Raw genomic sequence first — 23,570 nt, 5'->3', positions numbered from 1 at the left:
GTGTGACCTATTAATTTTGTGATCATGTGTCAGATGTGTACAGGTGACTGATGCATTTCTGTTTCTTCTCCTTGCCCACAGCATCATCACCCGAAACTGGAGGAGACAGCTGCACGGACCAGGAGGAGGGACCCAGCCACAGTGCCACCAGCGTGGAGGAGTCAGAGGGAGCCAGTGGCACAGTGGGTGAGGGGAGTCGGTCTGCGGACCTGTAGGAAGGCAAAACATCTTACCACACAGATTATCCGATTCTGACTTCCAGGAAAAGGGGGAATTTGCAGCAACACCGGGCAGCAGCACCGAGTCTGTCCCCGCACCCTCCAGCACCATCTCCACCCTCCCAGTTGCTCCCGCCCGTTCTGTCCATGCAGCCCCCATGTCTCCTTCAGCTCCAGCACCGCAGCCCCTGCCCCTGTCACCCCTGCTGCCCTCAGTACGGAGTCTGTGGATTTACTCCGCCGGTTACAGGTTGGTCAGACATCGATGCTGAATGTCCTCCATGGCCTCACACAAATCCTGACACAGTTGTTGTCTTTCATGGAGGGCATGTCAGCAACGATGTCTGACCACTGAGGAGGATACGTCCACCCCTGCACCCACCACACCTACCCTTATCACTCCTGTCCCTGCGGTTCCTGGTCCTGCCCCCGATGATGCCCCCCAAGGGTCAACATCCCATTAGCTACTCCATGTGCAGGCAAGTTATGGGTACACGGCCTACCCAACGTCCCCCTACAAGGACATTTGTGTGGACTGGCCATTGGCCTTATTTGAGCACTGACTCATTTTTACACATCTTATTTTTTCCAGCTGAATAAAGACTTTTATTTTACGTTCAACACCATTGCATTTCAGGTACTTGATGTTGGTAATGAGGGGCTTGGAGTTGGTGTCGTGGTAATGTTTTGGGGTTCTGAAATATGTTTTTTGTTGATGGTCATGAGGTGGACCATGGTATCAGTGAGCCATCACAATGTCTCTGCAATTAATCATTGGTTGTGTGTGTTCGGTTTGACTAGAGACATTGTCCCAAGGAGTGTTCCTTCCTCTGTGGCACCTGACATCTTCACTGCAGACAGTTGCACAATTGTTGTGCTGACATGTGTGCACATTTCCTTTTTTGGTAACGGTTCCCTTCAACAATGGCCATGCCTGCTCACAGATGTCTACAGCTCATGCGTCTGTGCCATGCTTGCAACTCACTGTACTTGTGTTTTGAGTATGTACAAATGCCTTCATGGACACATTCACCCTTTTCACCACTATGCATGTGTGTAATCACAGCCTACCCCTATGTTGGGAATTGTTATGCAGGGTATTTGGGCACATGACTCACAATTTTGTGGATTGTATCTATAGGGTTTCAACCCTATTCCTTCCATGAGAGGCTACATCTTGGTGGTCTGACCACCACCTGGACATTCATATCTGTCCTGGGATGTGCGTGACATTGTGTGTTCCCTTTCGCTCTCTTTGTTTGGTAGGCTGTTACATCACTATACACTATTGTGTCATGATGGTAGGGTGTGTATTTCACCTGCAGCCTCCATGGGTGGGTATGCATGTAGAATTTGACATCACACCCACATGTGGTGTGTCACGCAGTGTGTGAAAGTAATCCATCCTCCAGGGAGTGGGACAGTGCTGTAAGTGATGTGTCGCTATGGCACTATCATTATAGTCACACATTAGGGATGTGCACATACCCCCATGTAGTTGTTGTATGCTGATGATGATGTACCCCCATATATCTGAGCACTGCTGGTAGTCATATCTACCCACCCCTCATATGTCTAGGCACTGCTGGGAGTCATATCCACCCACCCCTCATATGTCTGGGCACTGCTGGGAGTGATATCCACCCACCCCTTATATGTCTGGGCACTGCTGGTAGTCATATCCACCCACCCCTTATATGTCTGGCCACTGCTGGTAGTCATATCCACCCACCCCTCATATGTCTGGGCACTGCTGGGAGTCCTCTGCACCCACCCCCATACTGTTGGCCACTGCTGGTAGTTATATCCACCCAGCCCTCATATGTCTGGGCACCGCTGGGAGTTCTCTGCACCCACCCCCATACTTTTGGCCACTGCTGGTAGTCATATCCACCCACCCCTCATATGTCTGGGCACTGCTGAGAGTCCTCTTCACCCACCCCTATACTGTTGGCCACTGCTGGTGGTCATATCCACCCACCCCTCCTATGCCTGGGCACTGCTGGGAGTCCTCTGCACCCACCCCCATACTGTTGGCCACTGCTGGTAGTTATATCCACCCAGCCCTCATATGTCTGGGCACTGCTGGTAGTCATATCCACCCACCCCTCATATGTCTGGGCACTGCTGGGAGTCATCTGTACCCACCCCATACTGTTGGCTACTGCTGGTAAGTCATATCCAGCCACCCCTCATATGTCTGGCCACTGCTGGTAGTCATATCCACCCACCCCTCATATGTCTGTGCACTGCTAGGAGTCCTCTGCACCCACCCCATACTGTTGGCCACTGCTGCTAGGCATATCCACCCACCCCTCATATGTCTGGGCACTGCTGGTAGTCATATCCACCCACCACTCATATGCCGGGGCACTGCTGGAAATCATATCCACCCACCCCTCATATGTCTGGCCACTGCTGAGAGTCATATCCACCAACCCCCATACTGTTGGCCTCTGCTGGGAGTCCTCTGCACCCATCCCCATACTGTTGGCCACTGCTGGTAGTCATATCCACCCACCGTCATAAGTGTGGGCAATGCTAGGAGTCATATCCACCCAACCCCATACTGTTGGCCTCTGCTGGGAGTCCTCTGCACCCACCCCCATACTGTTGGCCACATGGGGTTCATGGTGTGTGTGCCTCGTATGACTATTGTGATGGTGTCATACGCGAGCGCGTGAGACACACCATACCCCAACATTCCTGGTGTGTGTGTGCCTCGTATCACTATTGCAATGGTGCTGTACGCGAGCGCGTGTAAACGCAAAGTACCCCAACATTCATGGCGTGTGTGTGCATCGTATCACTATTGCAATGGTGCCATAGTCGAACACGTGAAACGCACCGTGCCCCAATATTCATGCCGTGTGTGTGCACCTCGTATCACTATTGTGATGGTGCCGTACGCGAGAGTGTGAAATGCACCGTACCCCAACATTCATGGCGTGTGTGTGCGCCTCGTATCACTATTGGAATGGTGCTATATGCGAGCGTGTAAGACGCACCGTACAAGTACACTTCTGTTGTTGCGGTACGTTGTTCTCACCGTATGCGCCATCGTCGGTTTCTGTGCACCAGGTTGTAGGCGTTCAGGACTGGGATGACACGGACGATGGGGTTCATGGCGTGTATGTCGCGTACCGGGGATGAGGTTCGGCTTGGACTCTGCTTTTACAGACGTTTTTGGGTTGCGTAGAAAAAGGGTTGTATGGAAAGGCGTAGGGACGAATCGTACTTGCTGGGCCAGAAACTGCTGCTTGATTACGTACGGACGTATTGTAATGCGTGTTCCGGATATAATTCGCACAGATTTTTTGGTCTTACGGTATTTGGTGCGATTTGTATGGAGATCTGCTTTGGATACGATTCGTACTTCATCGTACGTACGGGAATGTTTACGGGTACGATTTGTAGGGGAAATATGCTCCATACGGATATTTGTAAGGGATCTTACCGATTCGGAATCGACCCTAAAATGTATAGTTTAACTTGGTAGAATGACTCATTTAGCTGAAGAATAATAACATGATTGAGTTACATCAAAAAGGATAACCGAAAATGGATGATTAAATGAGAAATTATCCTATCTGTCTAATTGAATGTTTTTATGTTTCCTGAACTACAGGAATCAGCTTTAAAACATGAGAATTTTTTTTTATTCTTCATGAAAGTTCATGTAGGCATTATAAATTATTTTTCTCTTTAGCTAAAATATTGTAGGCCATAGAAATGCTAGGGAATGTGATACCGTACTCCGGTCCTTGTAGTGTATCAAACTCTTCCTAAAGAATATGGATATTAGTTTATTTCTGAATAGAACATTATAGGGTTTTTCCTGCCTAGGCGAAGGATGTAGTAGACTCAGATGAAACTGTATCAATATTTATGTACAAATGTAGCTATAGTTCTTCCCTTTCCTCTCTAGGAAGTTATACAATGCTTAGACAAAGCATGCTCAGAAAATATCTTTAAAGTCATTGTCAGGAGATCATCTTCCTATAGTCACTGTCCAATGGAGAAGATTGTAGAGAGTTGTAATAGAAATATTTTATCAGAGATAAAGAGGAACTGTACTATAAAATCAACTGTGGGAAAGTGTTTGTCGACTGGTTCACAAGAATGGTGACCTGTCCCTGTGTTTGTGGTATGCTGTATGCCGTGCTGATTCCTGATTACTCTGGCTGGCATATCCTGCAAATCCTAAAGACTTTCCTGAAACTTTGCACATCATCGGTTGGTGATGCTGTTCGTGCTATACCCCAACAGCCATGGGGTTAGCTTTTCTGACTAATTGCACACTGTGCAATAGTATTTCTGTTTCGTAACGCTGATGCGTTTTCTTTCACTCTCCCTCTTCTGTACCTTTTGTTCTGACGTATTTGACCATTCTGTTATGCCTATGGTGGGTCGAATTTGTAACAATTTGTGAACCAAGTGATGACATTCTATTTTGTATTTATGATTGACCATTCATATTTTAAATAACAAAGAGAAAATATATTAGTAAAGAATAGTCTGTGTGAGTTATTTTTTAGGCTATTTCTTCAATGTAGGTCCTCATGAGGGAATAGCTCTCCGTTTTTCATTGCTTAGTACCTTTTAGCTCTACCAAAGATCCATCTGAAGACCTTTGATATTGCTTACTGAATAATAATGACTTATGGCCCGTCATTAGAATTATGCTTTTATTAGTTTTATAGTGATTGGTGTGAGATGTAAAGTGATATAAACCCCCACCGCTTCCGTTGCATCACTTCTATATTTAAAAAAATCAATATTACTTACCCTAAAATCAATATTCTTGACATCGATATTCTTGCTGACGATAATTCCATATCAAGATATTTTAGACCACATTTTTCGGCGTGGGGATATTTTTTCGATATTCTGTCTCAATACTGGGAGAGGTAGGCCTTACAATAATGAGAAACACATTTAGGACTTTTTCACTACCACAACATGTAAAACTTAAACCCACATGTCCTACTTTTTAAATACAATGCACTCAGCCCTGTGGACCTGTAGGGCGTACCTGAGGGGGATCTTATATGTAGTGAAAAAGAAAGTTTGGGCCGCACAAATGTTTTTTTTGCCAGGTCGAAATAGCAGTTTAAACTCATTTACAGGCTGCAATTGCAGGATTGAGACATGTTTTAAAGTGCAAATTCTGTTCAGCAAGGCCAACAGTAGCATTAAATTTAAAGGCAATGGGTACATGTAGTACATGGGTACATGTAGTATCATACACTAGGGACTTATAAGTAAACTAAATGTGTGTAGGTTGTTTATATCATGTTTTAGGGAGAAAGCACTCTAGCATTGGTTAGCAGTGGCAAATTACACAGAGTCCTAATGCCAATTAAAAACATATTTAGAAAGCTGAAGGGGTGAAGGCAAAAGGTTTAGGGGAATAGAATACAAAGGATGTCAGGTCTAAGAGTCCCAATTTGAAATCTACTTCATTAATAAAAATTAGGTAGGTTAAATTGTGACACACTACAATCTGACATTTTGGGAACACACCTATTAGCACACAGGTCGGTTTGTAAAATTTCCATACTGGTCACAAAAGTACTGGTTTTAAATTGCAAACAGTATTTTGCAAACAACATTTTATATATCTGGACCTTAGTTCTCTATCACAAAGAATTGTTGTAGTAAACTGTAAGTGGATGCCAGCTTACAGTACATTGGAAGAATTGTATAGCACTCGTTTTGGGGGTTTTGAAATGTTATAATACTTATGTTGAAGAAACAAATAAGAATATGGCCAAATTAGATTCTTAATTACTGTATCTTTCAAAGGAATACATGAAAACTTTCAAGATATATTACAAGTCATGCTAGGCCTGTGCACTAATACAGAGGAGATTAAGGATGAACTCTCTCCTTAATGACAATAGCAGGTCTAGCAAACTTTATTATTTCCTGTTGGGGAACAACCTGGTTAGGATCATATGCAATGCGAATGTCAAAAGCAGAGAGGGCACAGACATTTCAGCCTTTCTTTTGAGAAGCTCACACCAAGAATCATCATAAGAATACTATGAATTTGGCTGGGAAGTGTCAATAACTATATTACAACCTACCAAGATGAGCACAACTGTAAAAAGGTTTTACTGGAGACATCTGTTCTTTCAGCAAACTCTTTATTCTCTTCACTTGGTCTCTTCAAAATACAGAGCATGCTGTCTGTGTAACTGGTTTCAAAGATCACTTGAAAGATCGCTGATATCTCTAGTGTTTGTTGAAAGAGACTTGAATAATGAAGGAGAGGGACAGGCTCAGAGGAAAATACCGATGAAATGTACATATCGAAACAGAAGTACTGCGATTGAAGGAGGAAGGCTATCATATACTTTGTCTAACATTTGTATAAAATATGGGTGTATTTCATAAATATTTAGCAACCTTTTTCAAAATATATGATGCATCTACCACTTGCACAAGATTGTTTACTCTTTCATAGTTTTTTCAATAATAAAGTATTCCAAGAATAGGCATTTAAATTGATGAAGTATGTATTTTATTTGTATTTTTTCAATTTGTGTAGTTGATTGTACAAACTTGTTAATAACAATTCACTTTCTTTTGTGCACTCATTTCTCATTTAATTTAAAGATGTAGACAGACCAAGTTAACATAAAAAACAGCTTTATTCTTTTGGCTCATTTGTAATGTAGTTACCATTGTTTCAGGTAAAAGAAACATTTTCCCCACATGCATTTCACTAATACACTATAGGTCAAATTTCGTAAAATTAATTCTACATTTAACTTTAGTTTGTGTATTACAGAAAATGACCCACTGTGTTCAAGTAAACAAATGTGTTTCTTTGTTGGTGTGAACAAAGCAGCTTGTGGCTCCCCATATTCCTTTAGAACATTTCTAGTGCAGCATGAATCAACAAGAATAAAAATAATCTATGTATACGAACAAGGAAAAAGACAAAAAAATGATCTGCTTAAAACTTGTTTAGAAATCAAACAAAACACTCCTGTCTTCTTCCTACACAATATATAAATTCGGAAGAAAGTGAATTCTGTTATCAATTTTACACAAATTGATTCACATTGAATATGTGCAAATATTGTATTAAAAAAGAAGAACCATCTGACTATCCTTTTCTCTCGAGCTCTTTTCTATGACGGTCCTCAGAAAAACATTGGCATGGATAGAAAGTAACAAAAGTGACTTGCATCAGCCTGAAGTAAATTGATTTATTTTTTATGTACAAAAGGCTAAAAACAAAAAATAAAATGAATTTTTTACACTATTAATATTTTCTTAGAAAATTCTAACCACATATCTTCAACGGGTTAAGCTGTTTGCAACATGTCCACGGATGTCTGTCTATACACAAAACAGTATCCACTGAAAAAAATATAACAGTTTAATATATGCAAACTATTGCATCATGACATGAGAGCATAAGCATTTGTTCAACATTGCTTTCACTCTACCATTGACATGTGGCTTTTCATATAAAACGTTTGGACGGTGAAAAGAACAGAATACAGCAGCATTGGCAATATTAACATGCATCTGTGATAACGTCCAAGCTATTTATATTGTTACAGCATATTTCATAGTACCTGTCAAAAGCTTGCAAACTACACATGTTGTGGTACATATTTGATGCAATAAATACTGTGCTTGATCATGATTTGCTTGCTCAAAGATCCACCACAGGGTAAAATAAATATTTACATAATAGAGGAGGTGTCAATGACATATCATATGCCAAAGTTGTTGAGCTGAAAATGGCTAAACAGTACTGCTTAATAAAACAGAACTTCTTACTGTGTGACATTTTTGGTCAATTCAGAAATCTAAGACAGAGTCATTCATTAGTTTGTTTTATACAGAAGAGCACTTGACAAAAACAGAGTTCATACCTTCGGAACATGTAATGTGTACTGGTGAGAGGTAACAACCTGTGCAGAAACAAAATTTCTTGGCTTGTGCTTGTGAATTGGGTGAAACTTTACAGACATACCAATATGTCTCAAAGTAAAACAGCGTCAAAAGTGAAGTTAAGCACATCATCACTTACAGCCAGTCCAGGAAATACTGTAGTACTAACGAGAACCCTATTGATTTGAGCTTATTTTCTGGATTTCTATGACAGTGTATTAGAACCACATACTATCATGCAGATCAATTTGCTTACATTATGAAGGATCCAAGCAGCACACATGGCTGTCATTTCTTTCATTTTCTTACTTATCGAAAAATCCCAATTACAAAATGTGTCACATGTAAAAACAAATTAGACAAATTAAGTGTTAAAACATTAAGATGAATACATAAACATAATTTTGTAAACATATGGCAAGAAGATCAGCTGAAATTCAAACAGTGGATCCAATTACTGTATTATACAAACGTTTGTGTGACAACAGTGTAGGATTGTATCTCCTTAATTAGTCCCAACAGACTGAGTAGCCATTTTGACTCTTCTTCAGCAGTATCAGCTGGTAGTGAAAACAGTAACCTCCAGTCAAGTATGTGTACTGTATTTCTTAACAAGGGGTCACTGTCTTGTTATAGGCACTGACCTTAAGTACATTTTATGAGAACTGTCAGTTTGGCATAGATCTCCAGAAGGAGTCCTGTTGACACAAATGGGTCATCATCACAGGCTGTAAACAATTTTTCAAATAAATGGAAATTAGTGTTTGCATTTTACTTTTTAGTTTCCCTAACATCTTTGCCTCTGTCTTCTTTTTCTATTTTGTATTTTTCATATTTTTGTTTGTCTGGCTTAGTTACACTGTCATAGGAAGGAGGAGAGGTTGTGGAAGGGGTCATGTCTGTTTTATCTGAGGTTGAGTTTCCATTCAGCTTATCAATAACCAACTCTTCTTTGATAGGAAGGCTATTGCCAGCTCTCATTTTGTCTTTCTTGTACATGTATGATGCTTGTTTCAATGTTTTTCTCAAAAGGTAGCATCTGTAGCAGCGCTGAATAACAATAGCAGAAAGCTCCTCCTGTTTGCGTCTTAAAGTAGATGTAATTGGCTCATAGGAAACCTTTGAAGGATTTGACGCCATAAATCGTTCTTCCATTGGTAGACGAAGAGCATCCATTTCATCACCTTCACCCAAAACACGCTTTGTAAAAGCAAATAAGATGTCAAGGCAGTGAATTCTGTCACCACTTACCATGGGCAAGTCCATTGCTATAAGCTGCACTTTGTTTGGTTTTGCAACTCGAAGAGGAGGATCCAGGACATCTGCAAATTCAGACAGTTTGCTGTATTCTATGAACTGGGTTGCATCTGGATCAAATTTCTCCCAGACCTCATAGAACATTTCAAAATCATCTTCACTTAGAGGCTCAGCACTTTCTTCAGTGGCAACACTAAAGTTCTCCAAAATAACAGCTATGTACATGTTTACAACAACTAAAAAAGATATGATAATATAACTGACAAAAAAGAAAATTCCAACAGATGGATTGCCACAGTCTCCTTTAGCAGTGCTGCTTCCGGGGTGAAGTATGTAAGGGTCGCAGTCTGGCTTACCACTGTTAAGAATAGGGGCCAGTAATGTATCCCAGCCACCGGATGTAGTGATTTGAAAAAGGCAGATCATACTGTTGCCAAATGTTTCAAAATTGAACATGTCATCAATTCCCGATTCCCTTTTGACATAGGCAAAGTTGGACATTCCAAATATGGCATAGATGAACATCACCAGGAAAAGCAAAAGGCCAATGTTGAACAAGGCAGGAAGTGACATCATCAAAGCGAATAGTAGTGTGCGGATCCCCTTAGCACCTTTAATGAGACGCAGAATGCGACCAATTCTGGCAAGTCTTATTACTCGGAATAAGGTTGGAGAAACAAAGTACTTTTCAATGATGTCAGCGAGAAACATACCTATAAGGAACAAAAACATTGCGTATTGAAGATATTTTCATAGAAGGGAACAAAATATTAAAAAATCACAAACACTATTGATGCATTTACAGTATAATCTGCCCAGTCTCTACTGATAAGCACAAAGGAAAGGCTTACTAAGAGCTAAAGAACAATTTACTTACCATCAGTATTGCTCTTTCTGGTAGAGCCTCTATATAAACGCCAATTCCTTCCTTTTGAATTTTCCCCAGGCATCCAACTAGATCTCAACATTTCTGATCAGTACCTATGGGTGCTGTGCCGCACTGATGCTATTTTGCTCCAGAAATGATGTGCAGGTTTCATAAGGGAGGCACTCCCTTCCGCTAATGTCAGTTTCTTTTGGGGCTGTTCAAGCCCCCAGACGCACAGACCAAATAGCATATTGGCTTTGAGCAGTGTACAGATTCTTAGACTTGTGATCTTATTAATGTAAAAAGCCCTGATCACAGAACAGGTAGGATGGGAGGGTCTATGAGGAATCTGAGGTTAATCTCTTCCACAAAGAGTGTTACCAAAGGTAAATAACTTGTTCTTCCAATATAGTAGAGACTTCCTTACCTTTTCAATAGATTTTTTTTTCAGTAGAAATAGAACAGGATATGCAAGGCATGTTGTGCCAGGCTCACGATACCTATATGCTAGGGGTACTGCTAGGGTGATCATTAGCTAATCGTGCTCATAATTGCTACGCATATTTTAATGATACCTATGAGGAGGGTATATGTGAATTGACTCAAACCAAAAAATCCTGTAGGACAATACAGGCAAAATGACTCTCTTGGCTTAACTGTCTGTCCAGATTGTAGTACTTCATGAATGTATAGAGTGATGTCCATGTAGCCGCCTGGCAGATGTGCAGTACAGGAAGACCACATTCCAAAGCAGTGGTAGCAGCCTTAGTCCTGGTGAAATGAGCTCACAGTCCTTCCAGAAGGGGTTGTTTTACCACTCCATAGCAGATCTTGACACAGAGCATGATCCAGCGAAAGATGGTTCTTTTCTGCACTGTCTTGCCTTTTGCTGCAGTGAACCCCACAAAGTCCTGATCGTCCACCTGGTGTTCTTTAGTACGATCGATGTAAAAAGCTCATTGCTTTTTTGGGGTCCAAGCCATGGAGTCACTACTCCTCCTTAGAGGGAAAAGGTGGAGCATAGAATGCAGGCAGGGTGATAGTTTGACTGATGTGGGATGATGCACAGCAATCGGCGAGAAGGATGCAGGCGCCCACATCACAAATTTATCTGGGAAGAATATGGTATACAGCAGATGGATGCAGAGAGCCTCCAGTTCATTTACTCACTATGATAATGTTATGGGAGACACCTTGGTAACTCCAATGAGCAAACTGCTGACATTGCGCATTATTGGCGTAGGGGAATAGATCGAGCCAAGGTTTTCCCTTTCTGCAGAAGAGACCTTGCGCCACCTCCGGTTGAGGTTGTCACTTATAATCCGCTAGCCGACTGCAGCTGAGTTCATTTGCCTTGGCATTCAAAGATCCTGCAAGGTGGTTTACCAACAGGAAGACTTCATGGTTGTCCAGCAGCAATTTCCAGAGGTGCAGCGCCTCCTAGCACTGGGTCTAGGACTCCACCGCTTGTTGCAGTACCATATGGCGGTGGTGTTGTTCATAAGCACCTGTGCCATACTCTCTTTGATGGATGGAAGGAAGGCTTTCAATGTCAAGTGGGTGGGCCAGAAGTGAAGGAGGACACCAGAGTCCTTTGATCTCCACCCCTCCCTTGTGGCTGCCCAATCCCAGAGGCGAGGCATCAGCCACCACTGTCAGCTCTGGGTTGGGTAGGGACAGGACGAGTACATGAAGATAGGTCCCCAGTAGGTTTGATGTGAGCATTCTGAATTTGTCCTTTTAGACAAAGGTGTTGAGAAGGAGCAGGTTTAATATAGGACAAAGGCATCCGACACCAGAAAGTAGTGGAAATGACAACCATGAACTCCTTCTGGCGAGGCACCTTCTCGATAGCCCCTTTTGTCAAAAGGATTTGCACTTCCTTTCATAAGACAGATAGATGGTCCTCTGTCAGTAGTTTGGTGAACAATGGAAGGCGGATCAGAGTGGCAATGAAGGGCAAGGAGTATCCCATCTGGACTATCTGCAAGATCCACCTGTCTAATCTTATAGCATGGCAATCCATCAAGAATCATTTGATGCCAATCCATCAAGAATCATTGGATCCTGTCTTCAACTGGGAGGATGTGCTCCACTGAGGGCCCGCTAACGGGATTTGGCAGGTGGGGTGTGGGGGAGGGTAGCAGGCTCAGCAGCTCAGTGCGCTAGACTGTGAGGTTGGGGCTTGCCTGGTCCCAGTAACAAAACTGCTGGGAACTTTGATGAGGCTGAATCTGCTGGTGGTATGGGGTACCTTTGACAAAACTGTGACAGATACAGTATGACTGATGTGTCTACTGAGGCAAACAAGCCCAGAAAGCATATTTTGGCCCTGTTGTCTTTGAACCACACCAGACCTGAATCACCGTGTCCCCAAACAGGTGGGTTCTATCAAACAGCACCTCCATGGGATGATGGAAGAAAATACCCACTTCCCAAAGGTTTGTACTCTTTGGGATTTCTCATCGAGTAGGGGAAGCAGGAAAGTGCTTGCATTAGCTTGGTTATTAGATGCTGCACCACTAAGCTCTCAGAAGAGGGGTGCTGCGACAAAACAGCGGTGCAGTCAAGGACACGTTGGTGGGGTCATGCAATTTGGCAGCTGCCCATGGGGAGAGCAAGGGTATCTGTGAAACCTCATTAAAACGCAAAAGGGGGTTGGTATATTTTGCCCCTGCTGGATACATTCATTAAAGATCTCAAAGGTGGGGTGCTGGAGATCAAGAACTTCAGCCGCCTGCTGCTTTTCCACAGCAAAAGAAACACCATCTTCAGTGGCTTTAGCTGGGGGTACAGGAGGCAAGAAATAGAAGAGGTGTTGTTAGACCTGCCATCCTTATGATGATACTCCCCTGGACCTTTTGCTTCCAAGTTCTGCTGATTCTTTTTATTTACCTCAGGATTCTGAGCACTGTATCACTGCTAACCAGAGTTTAAGAGGATGTGCTTCTCCCCTCAACATGACGGCATTGGTGTATACCTGATTGACATATTTGTTGTACTGGTAAGGTACATATACCCAGGGCCTGTACTTCAAATGCGACTTGTGGGATGCAGCACTGACTGGCCACCCACCGACAGAAGTAGCCTTTCCAATCTGTCTCAGGCCTGCCACTGCAGTGCCTGTGAGTGCAGTTCACTGCCACTTCGACTTGGCATTCAAAACTACATGCCAAGCCTTAAACTACTCTTTTATTACCCATAGGTCACCTATAATGTAGGCCCTAAGTAACACTAAGGGCAGGGATGTAGAGATGCAGGTCCTTCTCATTCACAGGCAAGGAGAGCAGTAGGCAGCAGGGCAGGCACAGCAGAGCAGGAGTCCAGCAAAGTCGAGCAGAGTCCATCAGAGTGACAGTCTTTTCAGCAGCCCAGCTGTTCTTCTTCCTGGCAGAATGTCCTCAGGTCCAGTAGTGTACTGACGTTGTCATTACTGAGGTCCAGTACTTATACCCAGTTGTGCTTTGAAGTAGGGGAGACTTCAAAAAGAGTCCTTTGAAGTGCACAACTTCTCTTACCTTCCTGCCCTGGTCCTAGACTCACTAAAGGAGGTATGCAACGCTTTGTGTGGGGACAGGCACATCCTATTCATGTGTCAGGTCCTCCCTCTCATCTTGCCCAGGATGGTCCATCAGGATGTTGATGGCCCATCAGTCACAACTAAGCTCCCTATGTGAATGGCTGTCCGGAAGGAATGCACAAAGCCCAGCTGCCACCCACTCCATACATGTATTCAATGATTGGCATAAGGCACAGTATGACATTTTCATACTTGCAACTTAAAATTCAACTTTACTAAAAATTGTTATTTTAAATTCTCAGTCCAGAGACATCAAAATCGAAAAGTTTATTGTTTCCAGATTGGAAATTACACTTATAAAATGTAATAAAGTAATCCCAATGTCAACCTACGGGAGAGATAGGACTTGCAGTAGTGAATAACAAATGTAAGAGTTTTGCACTACTAGGACTTGTATAACTTAAAAGTAAATGTCATAGTTTTTTAATACACTGTACCCTGCTCATGGGCACTCCAGGGCCTACCTTAGGGGTTACTTATATGTGGAAGGATAATAAAGAAAAGCAGCTGGATCTTAGAAGACTGCACCACCTGGTCTAGTCACTATGCCAAAAAGTGATATTGCCCACCTCAAATGATCTGCTCCTTGTAGACCATAAAAATGAATATGTAAGCTAGTTGGCGGAGTGGCAATATATATGCACACACAGTTTGCACAGAAAAAAGAACATTAATAATAAAACGTCAGCAGAGAATCGTTTCTTGGTCTTTTATTTCCAGATATACTTGATATGCAAATTATGAAACCAGCCAACGCGTTTCACCCAAACATGGGCTTCTTCAGGGCTGTAATGGCATACAATGAGGGTATAATTTAGAATGTTGGTGCCGCTACATTGATGACATTATCATCGTCTGGACAGGCACTGGTCCAGAACTGAAAGAATACTTCAATTTTCTCAATGATAACACTCTCAGTGTCTCCTTTACCCTTGAAATGTCTCAAACCAAGATACAATTCCTTGACTTGAAATGATAGGTCCATGGTAACACGATTTATAGTACACTTCACATGAAGGAAACAGCTGTCAACAGTACACTACACTAGCTCATCCCCTCTGTCCACAAAGAAGGCCATCCCTTTTGGTGAGCTGCTGCGAATACGCAGAAACTGCAGCGAGGAGGCCAATTTTGCCTTACATTCTAGTCTGGCCACAGACAGACTCAAAAGAAGAGGATATGATTCATACACACTTAACGTTGCTGGCAACAGGGTCAAGAGCATATAAAGAGAGGACACTCTAAAAAACAAAATAGGAAACGAGATCAGGAAGCCCAGAGAGACTCCCCTTCATTACCACCTATTCTACATTAAATCATGAGGTATTCAAATCACTGGGCAAACACTGGGCACTGCTTAACAGGGTACCTGGGGTCAATAACATGATTACTGAAAGACCCCCCATGACCTTTAAAAGAAGCAAAACTATGAGAGATGTCCTTTGCCCTAGCTTCACCTTACCAAATGCACCACAACAACGTAGCTAGCTAACAAAACCCAAGGGCTTTTACACATGCAGCACCTGCAACATCTGCTAACTGGGTTAAAATAGGATGACAACGTTCAGTTACAACACCAACACTCAACACAAGATTCGACAATTTATTAATTGTTTGACCAGCTTTGTTGTTTATGTTATTATTTGTGGTTGTGGGAAGATCTATGTTGGTAGCACAACCAGACAGCTCAAAGTTCGCATTCAGGAACACCGCAGAGCTGCACTTAATGGGGACACATCTTATGGCATTGCATCACCTGAGTGTAGAACGGTTGTGGATAGGGCTTGTTTCCAATTTCATGGCATAGACACTGTCATGAACAACCAACGAGGTGAAGATAGGGCCCTTACACTGAGACAACTTGAGGCCAGATGGATTTGTACGTTACGCTCCTCATTCCTAGGCCTCAACACAGACAGTGAGATGCACTTCTCTAAGTACTATGTCAAACCTGCCTGTAAACCCTACCTACTTGTCATACTAACCTCTTTCTTTAGATCAACTAAATAACATGTGATTCTGTGTTGCCTAAACTTCATGGCTGACCTCTTTTCGATGCAATGTTTTACAATTTAGAATTTTTATTTCAACGTTTGCGTGACTATATGTCCTGTTCATTGTTCCTATTAACTGAACCTAAGACGCTTAGCACCACCGGCAAATCTGACTGCTCAAAATACTGTCAATTCTGTATATGTTTTTGCTATTATTGGTGGCACTGTAACCTGAATGCCACACATCTCCCCATTTGGGCACTCCTTCCTGAGCTGTATTCACAGTCATAATAGATGCATAACATACCCCATCATACTGCTCTTTTCTGTCTTCTCCCTATCTCTTGGACTTACAAGAGAACTTCAAAGACTAGCAATGTGATCTCCAAACTTGCTGAGCACTGCCTCTGTTTTTATTGTTCTATTTGTGTCCTTGTACCATTGTACTACTGTACTATTGCTAAAGATCTCTTCAAAGTCAACAGTAAGATGCATATCATACCCCAACTTGCTGTTCTTTTCTGTATTCTCCCTATCTCTTCGACTTAAAAGAGAACGTCACGCATTAGCCATGTGATCTTAAACTTGCTGAGCACTGCCTCTGTTCTTACTTTTACCTTTCTTGTGTGACCTTGTACTATAGTACTACTGTGCCCGCCTATGATCGCTCGAGCACTCAAAGGGGCACGTTAACTGTCTGTTTTCACATTAAACAAAGCACTTTACATTTTTTACTTCACTGGGTGCTGGCTCCTTACATTACCTTCGTTTTCCGAGTTACACATGTTACGCGTTGCCATGGTTACCCTTGCTCATTTTTTAAGGTACCTTAGCCTGGTTCGTTCTCACTGACGTAGAGGTTACGTGAACCTCTCATGAATTTTCTTTCATCTGGGACTTACTCGCGTCTAATTTTGTTGCCCTTTACTGTCTATTTTCCATTTTACCAGAAATAGACTCACGTTACTTAGCAGAGCATGCAAGCACAGGACAGACTCTACCAGACACGCTGGCTACAGGACACGTTCCGGACATGGCTCCAATCCATTTCACAGCGTATACCTAAATATGGTAAGATTCTAACCACTCTTCCGTAATTGATCTCTTGCGCGCCGTATTTCCTTTAAAGTGAAGATTGTAGTTTGCATCTGCTTTTTAAACTTGTACACATTGTCCCGCCAAGCATTATGCATTTCATGCACCACGCACCCTTAGTTTGTTTTTTCTTACGTTTTCAGTTTGGCACCTTTTTCCTTTATTTATTTGTACACACCGTGCCCTTTACCATGGGAACTCTATGCGCAACGTGCAACCGTACCTACACGGTGGTTATTTCTGCTATAGACCAAACTCTCGACTCGAAGTAAAACATTGTGCTCCACTTGTAGTCACTATACTAGGTGTTATTAATGGCTTTGCACTATATGCGGATTATACAAGACTACGCCTAACTGCGGGCATTATCGCTTTGCTTCTCACTACCGTTCTCATCTTTAAACTCTTGCTTGGCTTTGTTCAGGTTTGCGATTACTTTGTTTGAAGTATTTTTTAAGTAGGTACTTGGCTATTTTCCCATATTTGACAATTTGAGATAATTACTCATTTATTGGTTTCATCTGGCGGTGTGTCAAACTATTAGCGCTTGAAACATTCTTCATGCTTATCGCACTACTTCTTTATCTGTAGGTACCTTGCTTGAATACAGAACTTTTCTCCACCATGAGAATTCTTCATAATGTCATAGGTATGTCGCCTGCACATATCATTTAAATTTTGGCATGCGTAATGGGACATTTATCTTTATTTCTGAATTTACTTTTTCAGAACGGTCTTACTCTCCGCTCTTAATCCAGCTACTGAGGATCTAACTGATATCACTGTCGTATTGGTAAGCCAGCTACCCTTGGATTTTAATAGTCTCCCTTTGAGCACAGGCACTTTTTTCTTTTGAACTAGCTCCACTTGTGTTTCACTATGTTTATTATCCCTAAGGATTCTGTAGGTTTCCACTACTCTGCAACATCCAAACACATCCTTTGAATGTCACTGGTGCTTTCACTTTTTCTTTTCAACGACACGGTACTCTATCCCCTCCACGGTTTCACAATACTTCCATAACTCCACCACTCCTAGGTTGCGTTCTTCCTCTCGTCTTGTTTCCTCTTTTTTTCTCTAAAAACGTTTGCTACTTTTCACTCACTAACATGTTTCGCGTGGTCTTATACCAACATTTTAAATTATACCCTAATTGTATGCCATTACAGCCCTGAAGAAGCCAATGTTTGGGTGAACGCATTGGCTGGAACCATCCTTTGCATATCAAGTATATCTGGAAATAAAGGACCAAGAAACGATTCTCTGCTGACGTTTTAATATTGATGTGCTTTTTTCTGTACAAACTGTGTGTGCATATACATTGCCTCTCATCCAACTAGCTTATTGTTACTTATATGTATCAAAAAAGAAGGTTAGGGTCTGGTAAGTGGGTTAACTTACCAGGTCAACACAGCAGTTTAAAATTGCACACAAAGGGGCCCATTAGAATCACGGGCGGATCACCACCGTCCGCATGGCGGTGGCGATCCGCGCGTGATCCGACCCCACCCGCCACCCATTTCCCCCCGCCATATTACTATGGCGGGGGGGACCGTGGCGGATGGAATGACATTCCACCGCTTTTTCGCCTGGTGAACGAGTTGACCAGGCGGAAAAGGGTTTAATATGGTGGCGGTGTCTGTTAGACACCGCCAGCCATATTAACATTTATTTTATTTTGAAGGTCTTATATAGCGCGAACCAGATCCTTACAGATATCAGAGCGCTTTGCACTCTGTTAAGCAAGGTATACAAACAAGTAAATGTAGGCACATCAAGAATACAAGTTACATAGTACAAAAGTGAAGCATAAGGGTACAACATGAGAACGTTGAATTAGGCAGTGTTCAGTGTGCGTACCTAAAGGAGTCAGGAGGCCCTTTGTCCAAGAGGGAGTCAAGGAAAGGGGGTACTTAGACAGAGAGAAACCTTGGACTATGGGAAGGCGAGTTTTGCCATGAGGAACTCTTTCACTTGCTTTTTGAATGAAACCGTAGAGGAGTTAAGTCTGGTTTCTGGGGGCAGTGAGTTCCAAATCCTGGGTGCCATCCCAGAGAAGGTTCGTTTATATGTTTTCTTTCTGTTGAATCTTTGGGGTTTCAGTAGCAGGTTTTCGGCGTTTCTCGAGGCTTGATCCACCCGAGATCGTCAACTTCTGTGCGAGGTAGCTGGGTGCTTTGTGGTGAAGGGCGTTATGAGTCATGCATGCAATCTTTAGGTGAATTCTGTCTTCAAACGGAAGCCAGTTCAAGGCTTTTAAGTCTGGGGAAATATGAGAGCTTTTCTTTGAGCCAGTGATGAGTCTTGCAGCTGTGTTTATAGTGGCTCGTAGGGGTGCTGTTGATGCTTTAGGGAGGCCACATAGGGAAACACTTCCGTACTCCACCCTCGGGATAACAAGCGCTTGAACTGCCAGCTTAAAATCGTTAGCTGGCAAAAATGGTTTCAGCTTCCTCAACGTGTTGAGCTGGAAGTTTGCTCCTTTTATTGCGTTACTGATGTGTTTTTGCATGGTAAGGTTGCTGTCAAGGGTTATTCCTAGTGATTTAGCTGAGTCTACAATGTTAGGTTTGATGTTGAATGCAGTAATACATTTGATCAGGTCTTGCATCATGGGGACTTTGGCGGGTGGTGCAATAAGGAGGAATTCCGTTTTTTGAGCGTTCAATTTGAGATGGTTTTCTGCCAACCAAATCTGAGTGTTCCTGAGCGTTGTGTTGAGCATAGTAATGTCTTCTAAAGAGTGGATCTTGAGATAGAGTTGTGTGTCGTCCGCATACATGTGAAATTGGACGTTAGATGCATGAAGCAATTCTGTGAGGGGTTCCAGGAAGAGATTGAACAATGTCGGAGATAGGGAGGAACCTTGAGGAACTCCTAAAGCGACTGGTACTGGATTAGAGAGAGTGTTGTTGACCTTGAATTTTTGCTTTCTGTTATGGAGGAAGGAGGTGAACCAGTTTAGTACAGATCCAGATAGCCCCATTCTTTGTTTAAGGATATCGATCAGGTTTTCATGTTTAACCGTATTAAAGGCTGAGGATAGGTCAGCAGGATGAGAAGGCAAGCTCCGTTCTGATCTAGGATCTGAAGCGCATCATCGATGAGGTGTGTCATGGCAGTTTCGGTGCTATGACCTGCCCTGAAGCCTGATTGGTGTTTGTTAAGCACGTCGTAGTGGTCGATATGCTTAGTGAGTTGGAGGTGAACGCATTTTTCCAGTAGTTTGGCCAGGGTAGGGATATTGGTGATGGGTCGATAGTTGTTCAGGTCAGACGGGTCAGCTGAGGGTTTCTTTAGTATAGGAGAGACCTGTCCAATTTTGAGGGAGTCTGGGATACAGCCTTGTTGTAGAGAACTGTTAATAATTTTGGTCCAAAGGCTCAAAAACCAAGGGGTCAAGTCTTTGACAGAGTTTGCAGGGAGAGGGTCTGAGGAGTGATTGGACGGCTTAAGAGTGGAAAGGATCTTGTCTAAGGCTTCTTCCGAATAGGTATCGAAGGATGTCCATGCTGCGTTGTTTTTCAAGTGATGTTTTGAGGTAATTTGGAGTGATGTTGAAGGGGGTGTAAGTGCGATGTTCAACTGCGGTCTGGTGTAAAGTGCTAGGTCATTTAAAAGCTCCTTCTTAATGTTATCAGTTTTCAGTCTGAAGAAGTCAGAGAATTCTTCACAGTTGGGTTGCAAGCTAACTGAGTTTTGAGGTTGTTGGGAGCAGCCTTAGTTTGGGTTTTGATGAGTTCAAAGAGTTTTTTGGGCCGATTTCGTGCCTGGTCAAGTTGCTGGCTAAAGAATTCCGCTTTAGTACGCTTGATCTTTCTATAGTACGTGTTTCTTTTTCTCCTAAGAGACTTGAGGTGCAACGAAGATGGGACTTTTCTCCAAATGCCACGAAAAGGCATGCAGGAATTGACCGCAGGGGCCCGTTGCGGGCCCCCAGGTACTCTGGGGGGTGGGAGTTCCATGGACAACATGGCAGGCACCGCCTGGTGCCTGCCATGTTGTGCATGGAAGTGCACAACATGCCTTCCTGGCATTGTGGTGGGCGGCGCTGAGTGCACCGCCCAGCACAATGCCAGGAATGCAGGATGCGCCCGCCACTGTGGCGGGTGCATCCTAATTGCCCCCACCCTAATGGCGGGCAGTCCCTTTTACCGTGAGGATGGTGGGCGGTCTTTCCTAATGATGCCCAAAGTCTCTGCAGTGGCAGACTTGAGACATATTTACAGGGGTCCTTAAGTGGGTGGCGCAATCAGTGCTGCAGGCTCAATAGTAGCATTTAATTTACAAGCCCTAGGCACATGGGGTGCACTTTACTAGGGATTTATAAGTAAATTAAATGTGCCAGTTGCAGTTAAGCAAATGTTACCACATTTTGGGGAGAGAGCACATGCACTTTAGCACTGTTTAGCAGTGGTAAAGTGCCCAAAGTCCTAAAGCCAACAGAAATGAGGTCAGCAAAAAGGGGAGAAAGAAAGCAAAAGGTTTGGGGGTGACTCCGCAGACAGGGATGTCTCCAACACACACTCATTCTGGAAGTTCTCTAGCTGTTCTAATCAGGCAATCTGTTGTCAGTAATTTGGGGAATGTTTCAAGATGCAACTGAATTACAAATCAAACATTTGAGTAAGCAGAGCTTGCTGTTGAAAATGTACATGTCATAAATCATAACTCAAGCAATCCAGCAAAAGTACTGGAAACAATAAGAACTGAAACAGCCATTAAAGCATTCATGACATACATTTCTGGCAATAGTTCTGGTGTCCTGATGGAATCCAAAGAGTTTGCAGTATGTTAGCTGGGACTGAAAAATGCCTTCTACCAGTAGGAATATCTTTGTTCCCCATCTCATCAGATTTTGCACCCATATCTGGGCGTGGCAATCACAGATTCAAGGGAGATGGTTGTGATGGTTGCTGGGAACTGGGATTAGAGGGACATGTGGGGGTACTGTAGGTGTCAATAGAGGTAGTGCCACTTTAACTGAACATGAGTGAACTGGTACCAAAGTGTACCAAGACCGAATTTCTTGTTTGCAGTTTGGTCCTTAAGGGGTTCAAGAAGTAAAACAAGACCAGGGAATGTCAGTATGTTGACATAGCTGTTGCCTGGTTCAATCATGTCTTGCTCATCTAAATCAACCCATTTCTCTGGATAGCACTTGGAATATCTAACCGAGCCAAAAAGCCTTCTATTGAGTCAACTCATTCACACAGAGCATAGTTAAAGGAGACCCTAGTCGTGATAAGGTACAGTGCCTGAATCAAAGGAATATTGAAAACTACTGTCCAATAAAAGTAGAATGGAACTTTAAAGTGCCATTCTACTACTACAAGATTTTCTGAGGGAGAAAGGTGAGAATATTTTAGGGTTATGTATTCCAGAGTACTGGACAGTTAGGCAGAGGCCAGTATGAGGAGTCACATAAACTGCTGTTGGTGGTTGGCTGGAGGGGTGATCTTGGCAGGTACTAAATCCTCTATACACTAATGTCGTAATTGGCCCGGCCGCATTAGCGATTAGCTGAACCTACACGTTGTCCTCCTTAACTTGGCTATATACGAAAACGCCATTTTGAATGTTGCGGCGGCCATCTTAGACCATGAGCGGCCTCGTGGCCGGCGTGCCCTTTAGTCCTTTGTCCGTTCCACTGACCACTCCAATCTGCCCAGCAACAGGCTATTTTTAGTACTGGTCAAGCCGCACATGCGCAGTTCCCACTGACCCGTAAGCCTTCAGGAATGTGCACCAAACTGACCAGCGGAGATGTGCCCCCTCCAATGAGCTGGCAGTATTCCAAAACATGACCATATATGTCCTTAAATGTATCTTAACTTGTGCCGCCTATCTTTTATTGCCCCAAAATTGTATATAAACGGGGTCACACCGGTGTTCGGGGTGATACCTCTTGCATTACCGAAGGGTGCTGTTTGAGTGTACCACCACCCCATGGGGTCTTAATAAACTTGTTCTTTGCCTTTTACAGTTTCCGTGCCAACAGTTCTTGAGTATAAGTGGGTTATCTCCGGAGCGTGTAGGCCTTGGGAACCCCGAATTACTTCAATTGGCGACCACGAAGGGACTCATCGGCGACTCGGATGCCCGAAGGAGAGGTCGTGACGAAGGCTTGGAAACCCGCCATGGGCGCGCGCTGCCACGAGTGACCCGAGTCTTGGCTGCCACGGTGTTTTTTCCTTTCCTTCCGATCTGACCTTCCAGGTGGCGCCGGTCTCCGACTGAGTTTTCGAAGTGTCTGCATCGCTGAGAAAGTGCCGTTTGGCTGATTTGGCTTACAAAACCTTGGCAGTTGGAATCTGGACATTTGGGAATTTGGGTAAGATTTGTGATCGGTAAGGTAGTCTTCGGACGCTTACTGAAATTCTGTGATTTGTGATCGGTAAGGTAGTCCTCGGACGCTTGCCGAAGTCCTATGATCTACGTCTTTGATTCGAGTTAGCTAACATTGTGAATTTGTGATCTTTGAACTTATATGTGTAGTGCACTTCACATAGGCAGGCATGTAGAGATGTTTCTCTAACTTTGTTTTTTTTCCCTTGAGCGGCACAATTGTGTGAAGAACTGTAAGTGCCATTTTGTTCGGTGTCACGCTTTCGTGATACTTTTCGAACATGCCTGTC

At 43.2% G+C, this 23,570-nt stretch overlaps 1 protein-coding gene across 2 annotated transcripts in view; it reads right to left on the bottom strand.

Annotated features, from left to right (window-relative positions):
* Positions 1-6,733: 6,733 nt before the first annotated feature.
* Positions 6,734-23,570, bottom strand: part of LOC147731524 (sodium channel protein type 2 subunit alpha-like) — a 662,760-nt gene continuing 645,923 nt past the window's right edge. For both annotated transcript variants that reach the window (XM_086956588.1, XM_086956587.1), the window contains one exon: positions 6,734-10,108. In XM_086956588.1, coding sequence (XP_086812714.1) covers positions 8,910-10,108 — 1,199 coding nt within the window. In that variant the 3' untranslated portion in view covers positions 6,734-8,909. The remainder of the gene's footprint in view (positions 10,109-23,570) is intronic.

The sequence above is a fragment of the Lissotriton vulgaris genome, chromosome 2_1, assembly GCF_964263255.1.
Source record: "Lissotriton vulgaris chromosome 2_1, aLisVul1.2, whole genome shotgun sequence".
In the NCBI taxonomy this organism is placed as follows: Eukaryota; Metazoa; Chordata; class Amphibia; order Caudata; family Salamandridae; genus Lissotriton; species Lissotriton vulgaris.
This window is presented reverse-complemented; position numbering and strand designations above follow the sequence as displayed.